This window comes from Tamandua tetradactyla, chromosome 24 (assembly GCF_023851605.1).
Source record: "Tamandua tetradactyla isolate mTamTet1 chromosome 24, mTamTet1.pri, whole genome shotgun sequence".
NCBI classification, from domain to species: Eukaryota; Metazoa; Chordata; class Mammalia; order Pilosa; family Myrmecophagidae; genus Tamandua; species Tamandua tetradactyla.
Window position 1 is genome coordinate 53,579,503 of NC_135350.1, and position 19,321 is coordinate 53,598,823.

The following is a 19,321-nucleotide window of genomic DNA, read 5'->3' on the forward strand; positions in this document are numbered from 1 at the left end:
CCCACTTTGCAGATTACTCCCCTACTAATGTGATGACAGTGATCAGAGATTAAAAGCTTAGACAAATGGAAAGTCAGTTTTCTTTTTAGGTTATCCTTCTCAAGTATCAACTGCCTCAATATAGGCATCTCTTGGCCACCATATCTAAAAGAGCTTTTCTCATATCCACTAGTTATTCTATCTCATTGCTATATTTTATTATTTCCAAGGAAGTCTTTATATGAAATTATAGTATTATTTGACCACCAATTTATTGTCTTTTCCTTTATCTAGTTTATTGTCATAGCCTCAACACTTAGAACAGTATCTTATTCAGAGAAGGCACTCAATATAAATTTTTTGATATGAGCAAATGAATGAACAAACAAGTCTTTCTTTAGAAGTGATATAAAAAATAACTATAGCAAATCACTATCATTCAGTGAAGGGAGCTCCCTAAAAATGAGAATATTTGAGAAAATTGGTATTTTATTAAGGAAATTAAGGAGTTTGATTTTTTTCTTGCTTCAACTATCATCCATTCCTATCAAAAGGAGATGTATAGGAATATATGAGGGAAGAACAAATTATTTCCCTAAAAATTTGCACTGCATCTATATTAGAGCTTAGATAAATTATTCATTTGATACTCCAAATTCTATCTCACAGGGTATGAGGGTAACAAACATGACTATGAAACATTTTTGATTACACCAACTATAAAAGAATTTCAGTTTAGCTACTTTTTGGCATCTGATTTTGAATATGATAAATTGCCAAGGGTTGTGCCAGGATTATTTTGCTGCAGAAGGGACTACTGAGTAACTGAATAAATTGACCTGGTAAATCCAACTGCAACCTGTACAACTAGCACATTGGCTGGTAAGTAATCTGAAGAGAAAATACTATCTGGCAAATTTTCTTCTTTTCCATAGTGACTGAAAAATAATATGCCAATCCTATGTTTACTACCTTTCAGGAGAAAAAGAGAAATAACTTACAAATGCTTCTGTTTTCTGTAACAGGTCCTGCTTTTCTGTCTGTAGTCTGATGATCTCTGCAGATTGTAAGTTTAATTGAGACTTTAACGTTTCCAGTTCCTAAGAAACAAAAATTGCTAAGCTGCAACATTAAATAGTATTAATTTCATCAAGAAAATGTTTATGTACAGGAAGAAATCAAAGATTTATTTCCTTTCTCAGCGTTTCCTGCAATCCCAACTTCCAAGTCTTAAAATCTAACTGTAAAAAACTATTCCTAGAATTTCAGGTTCAAGATAGAGTTAAAAAAAGAAAAAGAAAAAGAAAAAAATGGAGTTACACATTCATTTACCTCTACTTTCTCCCAATACACCATATAAACAATCATAAAGAGAGAAAGACAAACATTCACACAGAAAAAAAAAGGAAAGAAAGAGAAAGAGAAGAGAGGAAGAAGGAAACCCAGAAGGATAAAAAGAATAGAAAAGACAAGAGTAATAAAATTGGGGAAATTTCAAAAAGCACATGAAAATGATAATTGGCTCAGTAGACCTGTGAAGGCTGAAACCTAAGCTGTTTCATGAAGCTCCCCGGGAAGCATTTCCTTCTACATCTCCAAACGTCACTGGCTGGTGGACTCTGCTTCTCGTGGCTGCCTTGTTCTCTGCTTTCTCTGAATCTCCCTCATTCTCCAAAATGTTTCCTCTTTTATAGGACTCCAGAAACGTCTGAAGACCCACCCAAATGGGTGGAGACATGTTGTCACCTAATCCAGTTTAACAACCATTCTTGATTAAATCACACCTCCAGGGAGAGGATCTGATTACAGTTTCAAACATACAGTATTGAATAGGGATTATTCTGCCCTTATGAAATGGGACTTAGACTAAAACATGGCTTTTCTGGGGGACATACATCCTTTCAAACCAGCACATTCTATCCTCTAGACCCTAAAAAAGACATGTTTTCCCCATATACAAAATACATTCATTCCATAACAATATCAGAGAAACTCAAACCATTTCAGTAGCAATATACATGAAATACAAAGTTAAAAGCATGGGCAGTCCTAAGGTAAAATTTTCTCCATTTGCTCTGAACCTTTGAAAACTCATAACAAGTTATTTGCTGCCAACATACAAAGGAGGAACATTCATAGGATACATATACACATTTCCATAGGGAGGAAGGAACATAGGGGTCACCGGACCCATACAGTTTTGAAAACCTTCAAGGCAAAGTCCATTAGATTTCAAAGTCTGAGAGTCACTTATCCTCACGGCTTCTGAAAGCCTCTTCGAATGCAACCTTGGGGGACATTGGGGAGGCCACTTTTTTTCCAGGCTCCACCTTCTCCAAGCATCAGGGCTGCACCTGGGCTCTCTGCCATCTCTGGGGTACACACTCAACCCCTCCATGTGGTGGCAGCCAGGTTCTGCCCAAACCCCAAGGAATGTGCTTCATTCTCTCCAAGGCCTGAAGCAACATGACACTTCCACTGCAATGAGGTGGAAGGCCCACCTTCTGCCTCTGGGGCAAATTCATCCTCTCCATGGGCTTGGGTGGGTCTGCTCTCCTGGCCCTAGGTTTCTTAACTTCAGACCTCAGCCTCCATGGTTTTGCCTCTGAAGTTATTTTTCCTCCAATGTGTCCCTTCTCTGAAACCCCCAGTCCAGACTGGCAGCAGCAGCTCTGTTTATACGGGTCCCACAGCACTCTCATTGGCTTTCTATGCAGTGGTGCTAGATCATGCTCATCGGACATAAGGAGTTTCCACAAATCCTTCCTGGATAACTCCATGTCCAATCCTGGCTTTCTGAGATGGCTGACTGGTTCCACATCTGGTCAAACCCTCACATGGAGCACTATTATCTGGGGGTCTCTGTTTCTGGAGGCCCAGAATTTTCCAGGACATCAATTTCTGGTTTCTTCATACTGAAGAGTTCAGTTTTCAGATTCTCTCTCTCCTGTCACATTTCACTATAAGCTGTGAGGAGAAACCAGGCTGTACTTTCAACATTTAATATGGAGATCTCTTCTGCTAAATATCTAAGTTCATGGCTTTTAAAATCTGCCTTCCAGCCAAACCACTAGTCAATTTTGCCAAATTATTTGCCATTTTAAAACAAGGATCACCTTTCTTCCAGTTTGAAATAACACATGCCTCATTTCTGTCTAGAGCTTTGTCACAGGTAGCTTTAGAGTCCACATTTCTACTGACAAGTCTCTTCAAAGCGTTTTAGGCCTTCTCTATCAAGCTTCTCACAACTCTTCCAGAATCTTCCCCTTATCCATTTAAAAAGCCGTTCCAAACATGTTCAGTATTTGCAAAATGCAGCAGCAGCACCCCACTCTCTGGTACCAAAATCTGTTCCAGTTTGCTAGCTGCCGAATGCAATATATCAGGAACAGAATGGCTTTTCAAAAGGAGAATTTAATGAGTTGCTAGTTTACATTCTAAGGCCAAGAAAATGTCCAACGAAAGGCATCCATCCAATGAAAGATACCTTGGTTCAAGAAACCTTGGTTCAAGAAGGCCAATGAAAGTCCAGGGTGTTTCTCTCTCTTAAGTGAGAAGGCACATGGCGAACACAGTCAGTGTTTCTCTCTCATCTGGAAAGGCACATGGTGAACCCGGTCAGGGTTCCTTTCTCATCTGGAAGGGCGCATGGTGAACACAGCATCATCTGTTAGCTGCTTCTTCTGGCTTTCTGTTTCATGAAGCTCCCCGGGAGGCATTTTCCTTCATCTCCAAAGGTCGCTGGCTGGTGGACTTTGCTTCTCATGGCTTGGTCATTCTGGTCTGCTCTCTCTGAATCTCCTTCATTCTCCAAAATGTTTCCTCTTTTATAGGACTCCAGAAACATCTCAAGACCCACCCAAATGGGTAGAGACATGTCATCATCTAATTCAGCTTAACAACCATTCTTGATTAAATCACACCTTCAGGGAGAGGATCTGATTACAGTTTCAAACACACAGTATTTAGGGATTATTCTGCCTTCATGAAATGGGATTTAGATTAAAACATGGCTTTTCTAGGGGACATACATCCTTTCAAACCAGCACAATAAGGGATGTCTTCAAATCTGAAGGGCTATCTTGTGGAAGGACTTACGTTCCTTCCACAAGACAGACACAGTAAATACAGTAGGAAGACTGGATTCAGTCAGACCTGGTTTCAAATCCAGGTGCTGAGCCTCTAATACTACTGGAAAGTGCTCACACAGTGTCTGAGTATTACATGCACAATTATGTTAGTGATACAGCTCTGAGCAGAGAATAGGAGAAACACATGAAAGTTAGGAGGAAGATTTCAGTTCAAAATAGAAAGAGCACTTTAATAAAAAATCCGTGGTCAAAATCTTAATGGTTGATGCAATCCATAAAGGACTGTAGAAAAGATTCCTACAATAGATGGAGGGGATGCTTGCTTAGGTCTCTTAGTGATTTCAATATAAAATGTATGTTGGTTGAAAGGATTATTCATAGAACACTTTTTTAAAAGCCTAGTTTTAAGAGCACTTACTTTAAGATTACAGTTAGATGAGTTTTGATAAAAGTATATACCATCTAACCATCCTGATCAAGATACAGAACATTTTCATTACCCAAAAAAGTTTTCTTGTCTACCCCAGCACTACTTGTTAACCTGATTTAAGTACCAAATATTTTGGGATATAAACAACAATCTGTGATGTTCACCCTTTGAAAGTGTACAATCCAGTGGTTCTTAGTATATTCTCAAAGTTGTGCTCTGATCACCCCTATCTAAATTCTAGAACATCTTCACCATGCCTTAAAGGAACCCCACATCTATTAGTAATCACTTCCCACATCTCCCATGCAACTTCAGTGACCACTAATCTACTCTGTGTGTCAACAGATTTATCTGTTTTGGCATTTCATATAAATGGAATCATACAATATATGTTTTTTTTATCTGACTTCATCCATTTAGTGTAGTATTTCAAGGGTCATATATATTGTAGCATGTGTCAGTACTTCATTCCTTTTTATAGTTGAATAATATTCCATTTTATGGATATACCAGATTGTGTTAAGACATTTATCAGCTGATGAACCTTTAGGTTATTTCTACTTTCTGGCTATTACAAATAATGCTGCTATGAACATGTGTGTAAGTTTTTGTGCGGACATATGTTTTTAATTTTCTTGGATATATATAACTAGGAGTACAATTGCTGAGTCATATGGTAACTCTATGTTTAACTCTCTGAGGTACTACTGCCCGACTGTTTTCCAATTGGCTGCCCCATTTTATATCCCACAAGCTATTCCTCCACATCCTTGCCAACACCTGCTATTGTCCGTCTTCTTGACTGTAACCTTCCTAGTGGGTAGAATTGATATGTCTTTGTTGCTTTCTCTAAATAACTAATGATACATCTTGTCATGTGCTTACTGGCAATCTGCATATCTTTTTTTTTTTTCGAGAAATGTCTGTTCAAATACTTTGCCCGTTTTCAAAATTGGGCTGCCATTTTACTGTTGAGATGTAAGAGTTTTTAAATATATTCTGAATACAAGTGCCTTATTTGGCTTCTAATTATTTTTTTCCCATTCTTTAGGGAATAAAGTCATAAATTTTATGAATCCAACTTATCTCTTGATCTGATTTTTATGGTTACAGATGAGTTTTTCTGTTTTAACATTTCATATAAATAGAACCATATGTTTATTCTTTTGTATCTAGTTTCATTTAGTCAGAATATTTTTGAGAATCATTCATATACTATGTGTGTCAATAATTCTTCCCTTTATTGCTGAGGAATATTCCACTGTACAAATATGGTACAAACTTTTTTCTACACCGGGACTGTTTCTATATTTTGATTATTATGAGTACTATAAGTCTTTCTCTGGACATGTTTTCATTTCTTTTCTTGTGAAATTTCATATTTCAACAGCAGTGTGTGAGAGGTTCCAGTTGTTCTAAATCCATGTCAATGTTCAGTATTACTAGTCTTTTTACTTTTGGCAATTTTACTAAGTGTGGAGTGGTCATTGTAGTTTAATTTGTCATTTCCTGATGACTAATGATGTTAACCATCTTTGCATGTGTTATTGGTCATTTGTATATTTTCTTCTGTGAAGTGTCTTGTATCTTTTGCGCATTGAATTATTAGGTACCCTTTTTTTTCACTGAGTTATGAAAACAAATCCTTTGTCAAATATATGCTTTGATAATATTTCCTCCCCGTCTGTGGCTTGCCTTTTCACCTTTTTAAAAATGGTATCTTTTGATACTATTTTCAATTTTGATGAAGTCCACTTTATTCTTTCTTTAATGCTTAGTGCTTTTTGTGTCCTACCTAAGAAATCTTTGCCTATACCACGGTCAAGAAGATTTTCTCCAATGTGATCTTATACAAATTTTAAAGTTTAGGCTAACTATTCATTTGGAATTAGCCTGCATGTTATGTTGAAAGATTGGACAAAGGTTCATTTCCCCCCCATGTGAATACCCAGATATTTCAGCACCATTTATTGAGAAGACTATCTTTCAACCTTTGTATTACAGCTTGGTAACCTTACAATAATACAATTGACCATCAGATACTACTCGGCAATAAGTAAGAATGAACTATTAATAAATGCAACAACTTTCAAGGGCATTATGCAAATTTATTTTCTATAAATTTTAGAAAATTTATTTACAATCATATCTATTACTGATTCCTTTCTAGTCTGTATGCTTTTCTTGCTTTTTCTTTCCTTATTGCCCTGGTTAGAACTTAAAGTAAAATGTTGAAAAGAAGGGATGAGAGCAATGATTGCATTTTTTCCAATTTATGGGGAAAGCATACACCATAAAGAATAATGTTAGTTCCAAGTTTTTCATAGATGCCTTTTATCAGGGTGAGAAAAATTCCTTCTATTTATACTTTTCTGAGGTTTTTTAAAAATCATGAACGGGCACTGAATTTTATCAAATGCTTATTCAGCATCTATTGAGATGATCACACAAATTTTCTCCTTTATTCTACTTGTGTAGTGAGTTGCACTGATGGGTTTTCAAATGTTAAACCAACCTGTATTTCTCTGATAATTCCCTTTGCTATGACGCATTATCCTTTTCATCCTGCAGATTTGATATAATAATATTTTGTTAAAGATTTCTGCATTCATGTATAATATGGTTATTAATCCACAGTTTCCTTGTGTATATATATGTTTGTAATGTCTTTGTATGATTTTGGTGAAAGGTAATGCTGGCATCATAAAATAAGTTGGAAAGCATTGCCTCCTATTTTCAGAAACAGTTTATATTATACATTTCTTAAATATTTAAGAGACTCCACCATTGGATATAAAGTTTTTCTTTGTAGGAAAGTTGTGTTTTTTTTTTCACAATCACCTAGTAATGTTGCGAAAGCTATATCATTATACAATCATCTTCAAGAAACATGGCTACTGGAACACAGCTCTACATTTTCAGTTCCCTCCAGCCTCTCCATTATGCCTTAACTAAAAAAGTGATATTATTTCTCTTGACTCTGGAATCTCTCAGCCATCGATACTTTATTTTGTCTCATTTCTCTCTTCCCTCTTTTGGTCAAGGTTTTCTCAATTCCTTGGTACTGAGTCCCAGCTCATCCTAGGATTTCTGTCTGTGAGAAAGTTTTTAATTACAAATTCATTATCTTTAATAGATATAGAGCTATTTAGATTTTCGACTTTTTATTTTGCCAGTTTTGATAATTTGTATTTTTCAAGGAATTTAACTTTTTACCTAAGTGTTTTATTTTACTGGAACAAAATAGCTTGAATATCCCCTTATTATCCTCTTCAATGTCTGTAGTGTCTTTAGTGATACACTTTCTTTTTTTCTGATATTAGGCATTTGTATTTTCTCTTTTAGTCTTCATCTGTGTTATCAATTTTATTTATCTATTCAAAGAATGAACTTTTGGTTTCACAGATTTTCTCTTTTGTTTGTTCACTTTCTATTTTATTGGTTCATGTTTTTATCTTTATCATTTCCTTCAATTTACTTAGTCTGCATTTAATTTGCTCTTCTTTTTCTAGCTTCTTAAGATGTAAGCTTAGATCATTGATTTTTACATCTTCTTTTGTAAGTACTTAAAGCTATAATTTTCCTTTAGGTACGTACGGCATCAACTGCACCCCACAAATTTTGATAGATGGTGCTTGGAATTTTCATTAAATAGAAAATATTTTCTAATTTCCCTATGATTCCTGTTCTGACTCATGGGTTGTTTAAAAGTGCATTCTTTAATGACCAAATATGGGGGATTTCCTTGATATCTTTCGTTTGCTCATTACTAGTTTAATTCTGTTGTGGTAGAGAACATACTCTATAATTTCAATTCTTTAAGGTGTATTGAGATGTGTCTTATGCTCTACCATGTAATTTATTTTACTGAATGTACCATGTGCAATAAAAAAATAATGTATCCTGAATTTGTTAGGTATGATACTACCTCTCTATATAAAATAGGACACAATGCTTGAGTAAGTTTCATTTTCAGCAGCAGTCAATTTAGTTGTAGAACAGCTTGAATTTTTTCAGGTTTGTTAGATCAAGCCTTGGGAAGTCTTTATACTAGGGCTAGTTTAACCAAATAACTTTTTTGAATCTCTAGTGAATGCTAGGTATTTAATGAGGTCTTTTCATGTAGGCTGGTATGTCACTTACTCTGTTATCCATTACTTGGCCACACAAATTCCATCTACCTCAACTTCCCCAGAACTCCAACTAACTCTGTATTCAGCACTGGGGGACCATTTGATTGGCTTGGATTCCCCTATATCACAGTTCAGAAAATGCTTCCAACAAAAAGCCAAAGTGTTCACACAACTTTCATCTTGCTGTTTCCCTTCTCTCTCAAGGATCAAGGTCCTGTAATGTCTGTAAACAGATATCTTAAATAACTCATCCAGTTTTCTATTGCTTATGGCAGGAGGCATTTGCAACACAAATTTGCAGGCATATAGAACAATAGTACATTTAACGTCTGACAGTCAGCGAGGACTTTTAAGACCCTCTAATGCAAACATACCTCAAACGAAGAACAGAAATACCCGTACAATGCTACTATGAACTGCAAAAATTATTTCTGTTAAAAGACATGCCTATTGTTGAAAATTATTATCTTGGGATAAGTTACTGGGATGGTTCCATGTAAAGGGCTCTTTTCTTTTGTTGTTTTAAAAAGCCTATCTTGTACACATATGGCTTCTGTTTTGATTTTTTTGGTTATCAAAATGAGTTCTGTAAAAGCAGTAGGATTGAGGTAAGATGGCGATCACTGAGGGGGTCGGGGAGACTGCACAAGGCAGTGAGCCTGGGCAGCCCGAGCAGACACTGCCCCAGCTGCACCCACTGCCGCCCCAGGAGCAGCAGCTGAAAGAAGAGATGACAGCTGAGGCCGGAGGAGCGATGGCATCCCCTATGAGCCTGGACTTGCTCACCTATGTTCTGTAGAGGGAAAGAGCAGAATAGGCTGATACAGATCCAGTACCAGAGAACGATGGCCCCAATCCAGTGGTCCAAATCATTTATAGTAAAAAATTTGGAGATGGTTATGATTATTTCTGTACTGTTCTGCAGCATGATGAAAGAAGTAAACAAGCTTTTAAACTAACCCAATATACCATTGAGTTAAATGCAGCCAATTATACAGTGTGGCATTTTCGGAGAGTTCTCAAAGTCACTTCAAAAGGATCTACATGATGAAATGAACTACATCACTGCAATAAGTGAGGAACAGCCCCAAAACTAAGAAGTTTGGCATCACAGGCAAGACTTCGCGGAATGGCTGAAAGATCCATTTCAGGAGCTTGAGTTTATTGCTGATATTCTTAATGAGGATGCAAAGAATTACCATGCATGGCAGCATCAACAATGGATTATCCAGGAATTAAAAACTTTGGGATAATGAGCTGCAATATGTAGATAAACTTCTCATAGAAGATGTGTGAGAAATAACTGTCTGGAACCAAACACACTCTGTAATTTCTAACACCACTGGCTACAATGACTCTACTATATTGGAGAGAGAAGTCCAGTACACCCTAAAAATGATCGAACTAGTACCACATAACTAACGGAAGTGCATGGAACTATTAAAAAGGGATTTTACAAGATTGTGGTCTTTCCAAATATCCTAATCTGTTAAATCAATTAGTTGATTTAGAACAAAGTCATATTTCTCCCTACCTAATTGCCTTTCTTGTGGATATCTATGAAGACATGCTAGAAAACCAATGTGACAACAAGGACATTCTTAATAAAGCATTAGAATTATGTGAACTCCTAGTGAAAGAAAAGGACACTATAAGAAAGGAATATTGGTGAAACACTGGAAGATTCCGTCAAAGCAAACAGCACAGAAAGTGACCAACAAATGCAGCACCAACAAATGCAGAGCAATAATACCATTAATAAAAACTTGATTCAATGCTTTTATTTATTTATTTTTTTTAAAGGAAAGACAGAGAGAAGGAAGGAAGGATAGAAGGAAGGAAGGAAGGAAGAAAGGGAAACATTTTTAAACATTTTCTTGTTTTATTGTATTCTGTTTCTCCGTTTTTGTTACATGGGCTGGGGCCGGGAATCGAACCGAGGTCCTCCGGCATAGCAGGCAAGCACTTTGCCCGCTGAGCCACCGCAGCCCGCCCTCAATGCTTTTATTTTTTTAAGGGATCTAACGTGGGAGTTTAAAATTAGAATGATCACTCCCTTTGCCTCTATTGGCTTAAACATGCATTGCATAGGTACTGCTTGTTAACAAGAACTAAGTTCAATGCTTCTTGGGCTCTGCTGCTATTCAGACAAGCACTAAGTAATTTGATTCTTAAATGATCTACATTTTACTGTAAAGTAATTTTGGAAGGGAAAAGGGAAAGAAAATCTCATAATGGAACTTTTCTAGTTTTTTGAACATTTAATCTAATCTGTTAACATCAACTCCTCCCCAATATGGTATGAGTAAAGATTTGTGGCACTAAAGATTGCAGGTAACCTGTATGTAAGGAACTTAAATTTAGGTTCAGTAAGCAGGGAATGCAATTGTTACTTTACAGCTTCTCTGCAACACTGACAGTATGTTGCTATCACTGTGACCAACTAATGCCAAAAGAATAGTTTTGTAATAAAACTGTAGATGTATCGAAAAAAAATCAGTAAGATTAAGTGCCATTTTGATTTTCTTCACTATACCGTACAGAGTATATCCTATATATTTAAAAAATATGTAGTATAAAAGTATAAATATGGATATAAATGTATTTTTAAAAACTGTCATTTAAAATATTCCTTTAAAACTCTAAAATCTATATTAAAAATTTATAAAAGAAAATAAAAGGTAAGTATCTTCCATTAAAAACTAACAAGTTTTATTGGGGAACAAAAAAAAGAGTAAAAACTTTTACTGAGGATTTACAAACTAAGGTTATATATTAATGATTTAGTCCCCTTTAATTTTAATATAGTTATAGTATAGGCTGATTTAAAGGGCATATTAATCTTCCCTACATAAACAAAATATTATGGAGGACTTCTGGGGGATGGTCGACTAGAGCAGCTTGAGATTAGGCCTGATCCAAGGAAAAGTTAGAGAAGGGACAGGAGGGTGACTGAGGCAGCAATTTGGGAGTTCGGCTAACTTGGAAGAACCTGCACCACATGTGGCAGTCTTGGCTGCAGGGGCTAAGGAATGGAGAGGCAGACAGCTGGAGCCGTGTGGGGGGGCATGGAGAGGAGCCCATGGGAGTGCATGGACAGGTACACGGGACTAGGAATAAAGCAGGCTGCATTCCTTAGGTGCGCTACCCTCAGCAGCACAGCCCCTTGACTAGCGACTCACTCCTCATCCCACGCACCTGAATCCCCTCACCCACTCCTATTTCCTGCTCTCCAGGTGCCCCCACCCCACCAGCCCCCAGTGCACGTATCTGCCCCACACCCCCACCCCAAGTGCAGCCCAATTCACCTCTCCTAACCCCCTCCCTAGCACTACTCCCCCTCTGTGTTCCCTGCAGGCTGTTACCAGCGCATAAAGGTTGTAAGCACAAACCTCCATACCTAAGGTTACTGCACCGTGCCCCCTCCTCCCCACCCATAGTGTTGCACAGCCTCACCCAGCGCTCCCTGAGCTCAGCACATCCATTTACAGCACTCTCAGACCCACGCATGCGCAAAAGCCCCCAATCACGTCATTCAGCTCTAGGAATTGCATGTTACAGCAGTCCTAGGAGCGCACAGGGACAGAGCCCTTAGCCTCACTTCCCAGCGTTGGGAAAGTGCTGACTTGCACAGCCGGGTCACATCTGCCCCCAATCCATGAAGGCATAATGCCGACCTGCCACCACAGTTCTACGCATGTGCACAAAGTACCCCATGTCTTAGACCAGCGCACACCAGAGTTTGTTTCCAAAACTGGTGCACCCACACAGGTACATCCTCCCTGGCCGCTGGGCACCCACGTTCACAAGCAGCAGCATAACATCACCAACCTGTGCCCACAACCGCTCTGAAACAAATCACCATACTGAGTGCACCACCCTGTGCCACAACCCCCTCGCAAACACAAAGTCTTAGACTACTGAAAGAAATCAATTTCCAAAGTAAATCAATGAAGATATCTTCATGCGATCTTGCTGGTTTGTCCAGAGTGATGCCCCAATAAATCCCAGAGTGATTTGAACAGTGAATAAAAAAGTATTTGCAAAGTATCCTTCGGGGAATAGTGAGAAAGGGGGAAAATTCAACTTTCTCAAGTTGAATTCTTGATATTCTGACAAGCAGTGCAGAAAACAAAAGCAATAGGCTGAGACCCCAATCTTGGGGTTTGTTCATATGAAACTTAATCCCATAAATAATAGGTCAAGTCTACTTAACATTTAGGCCTAAGAGTCACCCCCAAGAGAACTTCTTTTGTTGCTCAGATGTGGCCTCTCTCTTCAGCCAACACAAGAAGCAAACTCACTGCCCTCCTCCTGTCTACATGGGACAGGACTCCCAGGGGTGTGGACCTTCCTGGAAACACGGGACAGAAATACTAGAATGAGCTGAGACTTAGCATCAAGGGATTGAGAAGATCTTCTCAACCAAAAGGGTGAAGAGTGAAATGAGACAAAATAAAGTGTTAATGGCTGAGCAATTCCAAACAGAGTCGAGACGTTTTCCTGGAGGTTATTCTTATGTATTAAATAGATATCAGTTTATTAATCAAGATGTAATGGAGAGGCTGGAAGAAACTGCCTGATAATGTAGAGCTGTGTTCCAGCGGCCATGTTTCTTGAAGATGATTGTATAATGATATAGCTTTCACAATGTGACTGTGTGATTGTGAAAACCTTGTGTCTGATGCTCCTTTTATCTACCTTATCAACAGACGAGTAAAACATATGGAATAAAAATAAATAATAGGGGGAACAAATGTTAAAATAAATTTAGATTGAAATGCTAGTGATCAATGAAAGAGAGGGGTAAGGGGTATGGTATGTATGAATTTTTTTGTTTTCTTTTTATTTCTTTTTCTGAATTGATACAAATGTTCTAAGAAATGATTAGGATGACGAATATGCAACTATGTGATGATATTGTGAATTATTGATTATATATGTAGAATGGAATGATCATAAGTTAAGACATTTGCGTTTGTTATAATTTTTTTTAAAATTTCAAAAATAGAAAAAAGATATTTTCATGTGATGAAGACAGCAGAAGATCACTAAGCATATGACAATGAAGACAGACATAGCCCTACCTAATGACCAAATTAAAACACCTGAGGAGACACAGACTTTGGAACAACTAATCAAAGATGTTCATACAACTCTACTTAATAAAATAAGTGGGATAACGAATGACATAAGGAAATCAGGAAGGCAAGAGAAGAGCACAAAGAGGATTTGAAAGAATAAACAGAAAAGAAGTGGAAATCGCAGAGATTAAAGATGCTGTTGACCAAATAAAAAACATACTACAGGCACACAACACCAGACTTGAAGAGACAGAAGAAAGAATAAGTGATATAGAGGACAGAATAATTGATTTCAAAGACTCAAAACAGCAAATGGCAAAAAAGATGAAAAAAATTGAATTGGATCTCAGAGAAATGATAGACAAAACAAAACACACACAATATGAGAATCATTGGTGTCCCAGAAGGAGAAGAGAGGAGTAAAGGGCTATGAAGAATAGTTGAGGATATAATGGGGGGAAACTTCCCAACCCTTATTAAGGACATAAATATACAAAGTCAAAAAAGCCCAAGAAACTCCAAACAGAATAAATCCAAATAGGCCTTCCCCAAGGCACATGCTAATCAGTATGTCAAATGTTGAAGAGCAGCAGAAAATCCTGATAGAGGCAACAGAAAACAATTTACTACCCACAAGGGAAACCAAATAAGACTGAGTTCATACTACTCAACTAGCACCCTGAGTGGTATGATATATTCAAGATATATCATACAGAATATAACAAAATAATTGACTCTGAAGACTCATAACAGCAAATGGCAAAAAAGATGGAAAAAATTAAATGGGAACTCAGGGAAATGATAGACAAAACAAAGCGCACAGATATAAGAATCATAGGAGTCCCAGAAGGAGAAGAGAGGCATAATGTGCTAGGAAGAGAAGCTGAGGATATAATGAGGGAAAGCTTCACAACCTTCATAAAGGAAATAAATATATAAGTCACAGAAGCCCAAAGATGTCCAAACAGAATAAATCCAAACACATCTTCCCCAAGGCACATACTAATCAGTCTGTCAAATGTTGAAGAGAAGTAGAAAATCCTGAAAGTGGCAAGAGAAACAACATCAATTATACAAGAGAAATCAAATAAGACTGAGTTCAGACTACTCACCTAGCACCTTGGAGGCGAGAAGGCAGTGGTATGATATATTCAAGATCCTGAAAAGAGAAACACTTCCAGCCAAGAATTCTATACCCGGCCAAACTGTCCTTTAAAACTGAGGGAGAGATTAAAGCCTTCACAGGCAAAGAGGTCCTGGAAGAATTTGTCACCAAGAGACCAATCCCACAAGAAATAGTAAAAGTTCTGCTTGCTGAAAAAATAAGACAGGAGAGGGAGGTCTAGAAGAGGGCACAGAACTGCAGAGTACCACTAAGGATAATTTAAAGAATACGAAGAAAGAATATATAGATCTGACAAATGAAAAAAAAAACATAAGATGGTGGAATCAAGAAGCACCTGTTCAGAAATAAATTTGAATGTTAATGGACTAAACTTACCAATTAAAAGGTAAAGATTGGACTTCCGGGCCCAGATGGCGGCTTAACAATGTGCATATTTTAGTTCGTCTTCCAGAACAACTACTAAATAACCAGAAACAGTACAGAAGAGCTCCTAGGGCCACATCAGTGACCGGACACACAGGGTACCCCAGTCTGGACCAGCTGGACCAGCTGTGAGCCTCCCCAGAACCTTGAGTTCCCCAAGCCATGTTAGCCGGTGCCCCTCTCCTACAGGCTGCTTCCCAGAGGGGAAAGAAAAGAGACTTTACCAGCAGCAGGGGCTGAGCACAATCAAATGTCAATTGTGGAATTAATTAACAAATTCTGACTACTAAAAATAGGCCCCCAGCTCAAGTGAACCTGGTCAAAGTGGATATTACTCATTTTTGCCCCAGCGCCAAGGGAACAGGGGGCTGACAGAAAAAGAAAAAAAAAAAGAAAAGAAACAGAGGTTTTTATGGCTGTGTTTCTACAAAGGCTTGACTGCCTGTGGATACAGTGGCAGGGCTTTTCAGGCTGCAACTTTCCCGGCACAGGCAGAAACAAGCTGGTTTGAGGGCTTGTCTGGAGGCTGTACCTTCCCCAGGGAAAGGGTGAAGCCCAACTCAGGTGGAATCCCTCCCTCAAGGAATTCAGACACCAGGGCTTGGTAATTTGAAGCCATTAAAACCAGCCTAAAACCTCTCCTCTGTCTCCACGATGCCCCCAACAGGGAGAGTCTGCCAAAGCTAAAGGTACTGCATCATCTTATGCTGGTGGGACCTAAAGGCAGACAAGCACCACATACTGGTCAGGATAAGAAAAACAGAGCCCAGAGACGTCACAGGAAAATCTTTCAAACTCCTGGGTCTCACCCTCAGGGAAAACCGATGCTGGTGACTCTTTCTGCCTGATAGGAGGCCAGTTTGGTCTGGGAAAATCCGGCTGGGTCTATAACACCTAAGTAGACCCTCCTAAGTGTGTGGGGGTAAGGCACCATACAAGCAGGGCAAGAAACAAGAAAACAAGTACTGAAAAATTATCCTTAGTTAAACAAAACTTAAGCTAGAGGTCCAGATAAAGCTGAATTGAATGTCAAAGAACAGACAACAAAGTCATCCAGCAAGAAAACCCTAAGTAAAAGAAGTGAAAGCAATCTCCAGAATAAACTAATTAAGGTAATTAAATGCCTAGATGCCAGCAAAAAATAACATCACGCTAGGGAAATTGAAGATATGGCCCAGTCAAAGGAACAAACCAATAGTTCAAATGAGATACAGGAGCTGAAACAATTAATTCAGAATATACGAACAGACATGGGAAACCTCATCAAAAAACCAAATCAATGAATTGGGGGAGGATATAACGAAGGCAAGGAAAGAACAAAAAGAAGAAATCGAAGTCTGAAAAAATGAATCACAGAACTTATGGGAAGGAAACGCAAGGTAGAAGAGATGAAAAAAACAATGGAAACCTACAATGGTAGATTTCAAGAGACAGAACATAGGATTAGTGAACTGGAGGATGGAACATCTGAAATCCGGCAAGAAAAAGAAAATAGAAGGAAAAAATGGAAAAATATGAGCAGGGACTCAGGGAATTGAAAGATAATATGAAGCACACAAATATATGTGTTGTAGGTGTCCCAGAAGGAGAAGAGAAGGGAAAAGGAGAAAAACTAATGGAGGAAATTATCACTGAAAATTTCCCTACTCTTATGAAAGACTTAAAATTACAGATCCAAGAAGTACAGCGTGCCCCAAAAAGAATAGAGCCAAATAGACGTACTCGAAGACATTTACTAATCAGAATGTCAGAGGTCAAAGATTAAAAGAGAATCTTAACAGCAGCAAGAGAAAAGCAATCCATTATGTACAAGGGAAGCCCAATAAGACTATGTGTAGATTTCTCAGCAGAAACCATGGAGGTGAGAAGACAGTGGGATGATATATTTAAATTATTCAAAGGCAAAAATTGCCAACCAAGAATTCTATATCCAGCAAGATTGTCCTTCAAAAATGAGGGTGAAATTAAAACATTTTCAGACAAAAAATCACTGAGAGAATTTGTGACCAAGAGACCAGCTCTGCAAGAAATACTAAAGGGAGCACTAGAGACTGATATGAAAAAACAGAAGAGAGAGGTGTGGAGAAGAGTGTAGAAAGGAAGACTATGAGTAAAGGTAAAAAGAAGGAAAATTAGATATGATATATAAAATCCAGAAGGCAAAATAGTAGAAGAAAGTACTACCCGTGCAGTAATAACACTAAATGTTAATGGATTAAACAAATCAAAAGACATAGATTAGTAGAATGGATTAAAAAACAGGACCCATCTATATGATGTCTCTATTCAAAGGACATGAGAGCAAGGACACAAACAGACATTTGCACACCAATGTTTATAGCAGCATTAGTTACAATTACCAAGAGATTGAAACAGCCAAAATGTCCATCAACAGACAGGTGGCTAAACAAACCACAGCATATATATAAGATGGAATATTACGCAGCTGTAAGACAGAATAAAGTTATGAAGTATGTAACAACATGGATGGACCTTAAGGACATTATGCTGAGTGCGATTAGCCAAAAACAAAAGGACAAATAATGTATGGTTTCACTGATATGAACTGACATTAGTGAATAAACTTGGAATATTGTGTTGGTAACAGAGACCATCAGGAGATAGAAACAGGGTAAGATATTGGGTAACTGGAGCTGAAGGGATACAGATTATGCAACAGGACTGAATGTAAAATCTCAGAAATGGACAGCACAATACTACCTAACTGTAATACAATTGTGTTAAAACACTGAATGAAGCTGAATATGAGAATGATAAGGGAGGAGGGCTGGGGACATAAATGAAATCACAAAGACAGATAGATGATAAAGATTGAGATGGTATAATCTAGGAATGCCTAGAGTGTATAATGATAGTGACTAAATGTACAAATTTAAAAAATGCTTTTGCATGAGGAAGAACAAAAGAATGTCATTACTGTAGGGTAATGAAAATAGATGGTAATTAATATTTTAAAATTTCAACTAATGTGCAAGACTAAAGCAAAAAATGTTTATTTGGTACAAAATTTAAATTTTGACTAGTGCATCTCCTAATATAACATATGTAGATAGTTGGGTGAATAACATAAGTGCATGGAACCTTGGGTAGGACACGAGATTTTCTTGGTTTGTCCAGGTGATGCCCAAATGAATCCCAGAGTGATTTGATCAGTGAGTGGAAAAGTATTTGCAAAACCCCCTTCGGGAAATGGTGAGAATGGGGGAAAATTTAACCTCCCCAAGTTGAATTCTTGATATTCTCACAAGCAGTGGGGACAAGTAAAGCCACAGGCTGAGCCCCCAGTCTTCGGGTTTGTTCATATAAAACTTAACCCCACAAAGTATAGGTCAAGCCTACTTAAAATTAGGCCTAAGAGTCACCCCCAAGAGAATCTCTTTTGTTGCTCAGATGTGGCCTCTTTCTCCAGCCAACACAACAAGCAAACTCACCACCCTCCCCCTGTCTATGTGGGACATGACTCCCAGGGGTGTGATCTTCCTCGCAATGTGGGACAGAAATCCCAGAATGAGCTGAGACTCAGCATCAAGGGATTGAGAAAACCTTCTCAACCAAAAGGGGGAAGAGTGAAATGTGATAAAATGTCAATGGTTGAGAGATTTCAAACAGAGTCGAGAAGTTATCCTGGAGGTTATTCTTACACATTAAGTAGATATCACCTTGCTAGTCAAGATGTAATGGAGAGGGCGCGGCACTGCGGGTGTTGGAGGCGGGGCCGCGGGTGGAGGGTGGGGCGGATGCGGGTCGGCTTCTCAGGCTGCGCCCGAGTCTGACGGCAGTAGCGGGCCCAGCGCTGACCCCTTCTGCAGAGGCTCTGATCAGCGCTAGAGACTGAGTATTTCAGTTCCTTCCTTATGCTGAGAGAGCAGAGACCACTGTATATTTGCATCTCTATCTCTGGGACCTGGCACTGTACCTTTCACATGAACAGCTACTAGAGAAGTAGAAACGATACAGAACAGCTGCCGGAGCCATGACAGAGATCAAAAAGACAGCGTACCCCATCCTGGAACGGCTGACTGGCTGAGAGAACC

The 19,321-nt window shown here is 38.3% G+C and overlaps 1 protein-coding gene and 1 pseudogene across 3 annotated transcripts in view; one reads left to right on the plus strand and one right to left on the minus strand.

Annotated features, from left to right (window-relative positions):
* Positions 1 to 19,321, minus strand: part of USO1 (USO1 vesicle transport factor) — a 185,650-nt gene that overhangs the window by 13,063 nt on the left and 153,266 nt on the right. For all 3 annotated transcript variants that reach the window (XM_077143146.1, XM_077143147.1, XM_077143149.1), the window contains one exon: positions 981 to 1,079. In XM_077143146.1, the coding sequence (XP_076999261.1) occupies positions 981 to 1,079 (99 nt within the window). The remainder of the gene's footprint in view (positions 1 to 980; positions 1,080 to 19,321) is intronic.
* LOC143668373 (protein farnesyltransferase/geranylgeranyltransferase type-1 subunit alpha pseudogene) lies at positions 9,247 to 10,305 on the plus strand (annotated as a pseudogene).